Genomic DNA, 8,137 nt, shown 5'->3' with positions numbered 1-8,137 from the left:
ATTTTAGGTGATATTTTATTCCAATGTGGTTATGTAAATGTTTTTAGTTTGAGTAGCTTAAGTCCACTTACATGGACTGGATACAAATTTTTGTTAGACAAGAAGAATGGTAGTATTTTTTAAACTGTAGATAGTGGTGTTTTTAAAAAGTCAGCTATTTATTTTGAGATGTGTCTTTTAAGAGGTATTGATAACATTTAACAGAGCTAAATCTGTTATATGAGGTAGACATTGTACTATTAAATGTTCATAGTATCAACTCTGGAAATCTTGACCTCTGCCATCTACTTAAAGCTCTTAGTAGGACAGATATTACCATTTTATATCAAATGAAGACAGGGAGGTATTGGAGTGAAAAACTCCCAAATGCTGTGCTTCTCGTCTGTTGCCATTTGGATCCGGTCCGTCGCTGATGGAGAACAGAGTTTCCTCTTTGATCTTGTCAGAACAGTTGCTGGTTTCCATGCTTTCCAATCGGGCAGATGCGAAGGTCTGAAACAAAAAACAGCAGCAGTTTGTATCCTGCTTAAAATTTTAACAAAAAAAGGCAAAATAACAAACCAAACCAAATCCCAACAGAAAAGCCCCCAGGGCCTCAGTGGGCAAACTATCTGAACCTATTCTTTGCTCTGAAAATTGGGCCTGGGGAAGAAGGATGCAGTACTGACCCTCCATACTACCTAGAATTGTCAGTCTGGGGTTCTTCACAACTGTGAAATTGTCAAGTACTGCAGTGAGAAGTTTAGCAAATCAAGGGCATGATCTGGTGTTTAGTTGCAATGATATAAATCCAGAATCATTCCCTTAAAGGGGTTATGCACATAGAAACAGCTTTGACTTTTATGCCTTGTCCTGCATCAGCTTGCTTGACCACATATAGTACAAAGTAGAAGTTATAGAAGTTAAGGAAAATTGTGGTTGTATGAAATGGAGTTGTAGTCATTCCCATAAGTTTCCATTAAGTACGTTCATAAGAGGAAGAAGGTGAATGCCAATCAGTATGTTCTGGATGACCCCATCATCTCTCCATCGTGTTGCTTGAGGGTTCAGAAACAGTCTTTCTGGAAAATCCATTTGCAGATTTCCACCTCTTCTGGAGATACGGTAGAAACTTGCCTAGGTGGGAAAGCTGGCCATTCTATCTAGAAGGGAATAATTATTCTGCCCTAGCTGTGACACTATAACATTATTGAGTGTGTCATGCTAGAAAAAAGCAACTTCTTTCTGAAGTAATTATAGTCCATGCTATTCCCACATAGGGAAGTTATATGAAATACAGGAATGCTTCTTCTGCCTGTGTAGTAAAGCCTCAAGCAATTAATTTTGGCCAAGCAGTGAAATACAATTAATTGTCTGGCTAGCCTTGTAAAACAAATCTCTGATAGACCTGTTGGTAACATGCTCAGAGAAAACCAGTGCAGCAATGAAGCACCAACTCTGTTGTTCTCTGTGATTACCAGAAAGTAGTACCTAACAGCTGGCTGCCCCTAAAAGAGACCTTCCAGTGGATTCCTTTAATGAGGATGTTCAACGAGAGCTGAAAAGACGGCTGAAAAGTACCCCAGCAAACCTATGAGTACAGCCTTGTGACTTTAGCTAGTCATCCTTAGTGTGACACCACTAAATGGCACAAGGGTTTGCAAGTCGAGTATGGCTTGCGAGATGTGAATTGCCGCTGGGGTGGTATGTGGAGTCTGCCTGTTTGGGGTTTACCAGATGAACACCTCCCTCTTGGCAGTTATCTCTGATTAGTCTTAACTGTGTGCAGGTAATTACCCCATGGATTAAACCTGGCTTGCTTCCAACAGATAGCGGGTATAAGGGTGGCAGGGCACATTGGTGAGTGGCGGGGTGAGGTGGGTATGGGAGAAGTAGGTGACGGGTAGATCCCTGGGAGGTGGGATCGTTTGCCGTTTCCTGCAGGGAATGGCATTTGTGGCCAGCACTACTGGCAGTATCTGAACAAAACTTGGTTTGGCAGCCCCTGCTCCAGGCAGATTGCAACAGCAAATCCATGATCGCAGTGCGTTGGTCAATCTCCAGCGGCAAAACTTTTGTTGTTGCAAAACAGGAATTCTGCACTCCTAGAAATTGTAGAAAATTCAGAGCACCCACGACTTAAAGTTGAACCTGGATTAAGAGAGGTCCATTCTCTTATCTGTTGCCCACTGTTTATACCAAGCTGAGTCAGCCACCTAGATGAAGTTCACACATGCTGAAAACATTTTGATCATACTGCCAGTTGTCTTCCCAGTGGTTTGCCAATGCATTTCTCCTGCCCATGTTTCAGTGTTTCACTGCATTTGTTGTGTTTAGGTGTGGAAACAGAGCTCTGTAACTTCTTTGAATGCATGTAAGAAATAGAATTCTAATTTTTCTCCATAAATAAATATAGGACTGTCTGATACCCTTGCTGTGTGGAAATGCGTGGTTCTACTGCTGCAGAATGAAGATTTGGTAGTAAGGGATGCTGCTGCTGAGGTTATACAAGTGGCACAGTCTGAAAAAAAGATCAGTAAAGGAACAGGTATGTTAACTTTCCTTTACTTTTAAATATTATTGGATACTTGAGAGACAAAAGTATTTCTCTTCTCATCACAAACTTCTTGCTAACTGTAAAGTGATCCACGCATCTCTTATAAACACATACCATGGAAGATAACAGCAAGTTACAATGTTTGACACCCACCATGCTTTATTATTTTGCTTTTACTGTTCTTGGTATAATTTGCATATGGTTACATAAGTATGTAAAAAAGACAACAGCAGTGTTCAACTATATGGTTCTTGCTGTGGTGAGTCAACTATCACATAATTTCACATTTTGAAAGTTCTTTAATACCAGCTTTGGTCTAATATAATGCAGTGGAAGACACTCTTCGAATCCCAGGTCATTATAATAGCCTGATCACAGAGAGATAGGAATCTGGGAAACAGTATTCAACTCACTGATTCATTATTAGACCTTGAAATCCATTTAGATCCACATCAACAAAGACAATTCTCAGCATACCCACAATGCGCTTTCGAGGATGTGGGCCTTTTTGTCTGGATGCACTAGTTTACTCAACCTTATTAATTTTAAAATAGCCACAAAACTTAAGTAGGCTTAATGAATTAATGTGCTTCACTTTGAGAGTCTTTGCTGACGCATTCTTCCATGTGTTGTGAATAAATTAGAATTTGCTACCAAGCTTCTCTCTCTCTGGTGGTCCCTACTGGTCTATGCTACTCTGTAACGCCTGTACCAACTTGTCCGTGGTGAGTTCAAATTAGTCGGCCATCTCCAGGTGAACTGCTGCTAGACTGGAGATAAAGCAGCTCTGCGGTTTAAAAACAAAATAAGAAAAGGCAGTAAAAATGTGTATTTGCCACTACTGTAGATAGATATAGCCAGGAATGTGCTCATGTGGCAGATGTGTTTTTGAGCTGGCACTGTTCAGGCACAGTGCTGTGGGGTAGGAGAAGGTAAAAGGAGGGATGTGTGACGGACGGCTTTCATCTTCCTGTTAAATCCCACAGCTCTGATTCCAGCACTCTCATCACAGCTCTGGCAATTTATCTAGTCCCAGCTAAAGCTCTCTTTGAGTATCAAGAGGCTCTGCATGTGTGTGCCTCAGATCCCCGACGCTGGCCTTTGGGGGCCATCCTCAAATGTCTCAAGATGGTACTTTGGAAGTAATACAATGCTGGATTTTCTCTCTGGCTCCTTGTATCTTCTCCGTTCTTCTTTCTTGTGTCCCTGGGCCAAGGGATATTGCCCTGTAACTGGATGAGGGCTCTGTCCTACTAATTAATACTAAGGTCACATCAGCGCTTGCTGTTACAATTTAGCACTTTGTAAAGCAGGAGTGGCCATAATCGAGGAAATAACATCATAATTGTTTTTTTATTTGCTATGTTCCTACTTAGGACAGGGACCCCCTCCCCAAACTTCTGTTAACCCCTTAGTTGTACTTCGTTGTGCCTTCCTGTTCTTTCACTTAAACTGCTTTTAATGAAATCAGCGTCTTTCATCTGTGACCAGCAAAGAGCGCTGCTCTTGAAAAGATAAAATCTAGTTTCTTTCCGCCTCCATTTTACAACATTATTGTTCCTTCCTGTGATCTCTTTTTTCCCCACTACTTTCACTTTTTGTGCCTTGCTTTCTAGCTTTTGGGGGAGCAGGGCAAGGAGTTTTGCCCCTGTGGCTTTTGTTTACAACCAGATTAAAATGAGCTTACCTTTGAATGTTGTTTGTTACTTCCCTTTACCCCCTTTCTTTTCGCGTGCACTTGAGAGTATGCAATTTGTTTGTGTCTGGGGTTTAGACGTTTCATGGATCACCAGTTCTCTCTGTCCTGGCAATTTTTAAATTACATTCAAATATCTACTTATTTTTTTCTCAGTTTTCATACCATGAAAGTCTGCTTTTTCATCACAGCACTGATTTTAAAATATCTAAGCTGATACACTGAAATTCATTAGAAGCCATAAAACAGCTCTCTTTAAACCTTTTATTTGATAACAAATTGCTGGATATCTTACATTGACTGACTTTTCATTTCCATTATACGATGACAAATAAGTGTTCTGGCCCAGCAGTTTTATCATGAGATCAGAAAGAAAGATGACTCAAGAGATCAGAAAGAGGAATGGATGTTTAGAAGCCCATTTTCATACGTTCTGTAATTGTTTCAGTTCTATTTCATTGCCATTACCACTAGCTAACATGAGAGAGTAAAGAGACTATTATAATTTCAGCTTCATTCGTGCATCAAAAATTTGTATGTCCTAGTAGCCATTTTATTTCCAGAAATACTGCACTGTAGAAATAGGTTATAGTGTGTTTCACCTTTTACTGCTGTTAATTTGCCATACACAGAGCGGGAATGCTGCTCACAAAATCCAAGCACTGGACTTGCCAGCAATTTTGGCACTAGCATCATTATATCCACTCTTCACAAAATTCTCTCTCTCGCTGTGTACGCAGTGTGTAAGGTAGTAGGCTGTAGCTGCCTACAGAAGAACTAACTCTATTGTCGGCTTAGGGAATCAACACCTTAAGTGTTTTGCTTATATGTGAGAGCCAAAGGAATCCCTGATTACAGCCTGACAACTGCCCCTGCCCTTCATGCATGATACAAGCTGGCATCTGGTTTTCCTGTGAAAGAATGGAGTATTAGAGGGTGTATACTTGTGTGTAACAGCTGGCCAGAGACTGAATTTGTATTCTGCTTCAGCAGAGTAAGATGTGTGGGCTGTTGTTAATAATAACAAACTTATTTGCATAGATTGTTCATATAGTTGTCGTAGGACATTTTTCCTTTACATACATGTTGCTGAATAACAGTACAAATGTGTAGCAGTATGATAGTGTCAAATAATAGGTATTTTCAGGTCATTTATAGATGGTGAAACTGGAGGCAAATGATCCTGTCTATTAGTGTGGTTTCACTTTCAGTAACAGCTCCTATCTTGTGTAATTCTTTGAAATGTTATGTGAGCTCCTGGAAGAGCGTATGAACTTGGTTGCTTGTTACTCCCTCGTGGCTTTTAGTGAGGGCAAACCCCCCAATTTCCACAAGTAACTAATCCGTGCAGCTTTGGATCACTCAAATTATGGGAGCAGTAACCTTGCAGAGTCTGAAACGCAGGGTAACAAATGTGATACAAGAACCCTGTGAAAATTGCAGCCCCCATTTTCATTTGAAAGGAGAAAAGCTCAGAAGACCAAAGACTGATACACAGCAGCAGGGCTCCTATCCTCGCTCTACCCTCCCCTCCCCCCCCAAGAAAACCCCCACAAAACCTATTTTTTATAGAAGGCAAGGACTTCCACTGTTACCAGTAAAGTTCATTTTTTAAATTTCTTTTATTCATACAGAGAAGCTTGATGTAATTTTGTAATATGTGTAAAAGCTCATAATTAGGAGGGGAAGTTACTGAGGTTGGCTGACAGCAGTCATTTTCGGAGCAGGGCAGGTCAAACAGAATCCTATCTCACTAGAAAGGAGAAAACCTTTTGTTTTCCTTGCTAAAAATACCAACTTAGCAAGTAGTTAAGGTTTTCCTAATAACTTGAACAATATAAACCCCATCTGTAACTCAAGGTATTGTATGTACACTTTGTTGTTGTTTCCTCATGCATTGAGGTGTAAACTTCTGGGGGATTGTTTTATTCCTTTTAGTATGAGGGAGGGTACAGGAAGTATTGTATTCAGTGTAAATGTAGAATAGCTGCTTTGAAATCTAATTAAATTAGTGACCCATGGCTGTGTAAAGTCTAGACCTATTCACAGCAGCATTTCTTATCCAAGAGGGATACTTTCTTGTACTCCTTACAAGAAGATTGTTCAAGTCAGGGAAACAGGAGTTTTGTTTCTCTACTGATGATCGCTTTACTGAAGATCCTGAAAAATGCAAGTAACTCAGTGCTAGAACCAAAACTGTATTCATTGGTGTCATTTTCCTCTATGACTTTTTTTGTCTAGAGAAGCGTTAACCTTAAGTAAAGTTATAAGCTTGTCAGTATTAGAGAAGTTTGAATAAACTAATTTTTACTATTATAGCTAAGCCAGTGCAATTCTGTAAAATTCTATATAAAAAAATCTTTTTAGTCAGCTTAACCTTTATGTTGGTAAATCACCAAATTAACCTTAAATTGGTTTAAGAGCATTTTTAGTGTTGTCAGCATTAGCACCAATTTAGCTGATTTTTAAAATTGAGCTGAATCAAGCTTAGATGAGCAATTAGATTCACAGACCTGAGTAAATCTTTCGAAAGTGCCTGAATGATTTAGCAGCCTAAATAGTCGTCTTGAGTATAATTTCGGCCTTTGGGAGCCTTCTGCTACATTTATTGTGAAATAGCAGCATAGTATAACAGTGAGCAAGTCAGTTCATGGACTGGAAGTTGTGTGGCTGCAGCACAAGCTAGATAAACGGCCCAGTCTGAGCACCACCATCACTGGATGCGTTGTAAGCATCTTTGAAAATCAGTCCAGTGTTGTTGTTGTTATTTCCTTTAGTTCTTGAATAATTCTGAGAATAGGATTGGGGCTATGAATGATGTAGTCAGTTTTGAACATATTGCTGATTTAATCCACTGGCCAAAAATTCAGATATATTAATCCTGTTCCTTCTGTTCCCATTTCACATGCTTAAGAAATAAGCAATAGATGATACTCCTGTGCCAGGAGTTTCTGAACAAAAGGCAATGCAAAGCTCTTTCTTCTTCTCTTGATGGTTGTTCCCTTCCTGATAGATTCCACTTTTTATCTTCAGAAAAAATAATCAGTGGAAATTACAAATGTCCTAATTTTTGATTCACCAGCAAAAAAAACATTATTAGCTGGCTGGTTTAAAGAAGGTGACTCCCCCTTCTAAAGGGCATCCTCTCGGGAAGGGGGCAGCACTGTTTTACAGAGCAGATTGGGTTGAGATCCTTGTGGAATTCTTCATTGCTGGGTATTGACCTGTCTTTTAGTGGCCTGTAGTATCTCAGCCCTTCCTTACTGTATCAGACTAAATGCATATAGGAGCCTTTCAGCAACTTTCATTTTACTTACTGAATAGAGAGTATGAATGTGAGTAAAGGGAGAAGTTAAAATGTGCTGCCATGGGGGAGGGCAGAAAAAATATCAATTAGATGAAAGAACTAAAACATTTTCAAGGTGACTTTGAATTCCTTTCTAGGCTTTAGCATTTGACTGAGTAGAACCTTTCTCTTTGTGAACCATGCTGTCTCCTTGGCTTGAAGAAAAGCAAAGCTGCTTGTTTCTTGTGCCTCTATTTTTTTTCACACATCATGACTATAGAAGGTAAATTCAAAATAAACTTCTTCATTAATCTAGGGTAGGTGTCTCTATCATGAAGGTGCATGCAAGAAGGCTTAGGCTTTAGCATTTGACTGAGTAGAACCTTTCTCTTTGTGAACCATGCTGTCTCCTTGGCTTGAAGAAAAGCAAAGCTGCTTGTTTCTTGTGCCTCTATTTTTTTTCACACATCATGACTATAGAAGGTAAATTCAAAATAAACTTCTTCATTAATCTAGGGTAGGTGTCTCTATCATGAAGGTGCATGCAAGAAGGCTTATTTGCATGGGATTTGGGGGGGGGGGGGGGGTGTGGGGAAATAAGCCTTTGCAGGGAGAGGAG

At 39.8% G+C, this 8,137-nt stretch overlaps 1 protein-coding gene across 1 annotated transcript in view; it reads left to right on the top strand.

Annotated features, from left to right (window-relative positions):
* Positions 1–8,137, top strand: part of LOC103899212 (thyroid adenoma-associated protein homolog) — a 47,104-nt gene that overhangs the window by 19,296 nt on the left and 19,671 nt on the right. The window contains exon 7 of the mRNA XM_009279638.1: positions 2,396–2,527. Coding sequence (XP_009277913.1) covers positions 2,396–2,527 — 132 coding nt within the window. The remainder of the gene's footprint in view (positions 1–2,395; positions 2,528–8,137) is intronic.

This window comes from Aptenodytes forsteri, unplaced genomic scaffold (genome assembly GCF_000699145.1).
Source record: "Aptenodytes forsteri isolate BGI_AS27 unplaced genomic scaffold, ASM69914v1 Scaffold195, whole genome shotgun sequence".
In the NCBI taxonomy this organism is placed as follows: domain Eukaryota; kingdom Metazoa; phylum Chordata; class Aves; order Sphenisciformes; family Spheniscidae; genus Aptenodytes; species Aptenodytes forsteri.
This window is presented reverse-complemented; position numbering and strand designations above follow the sequence as displayed.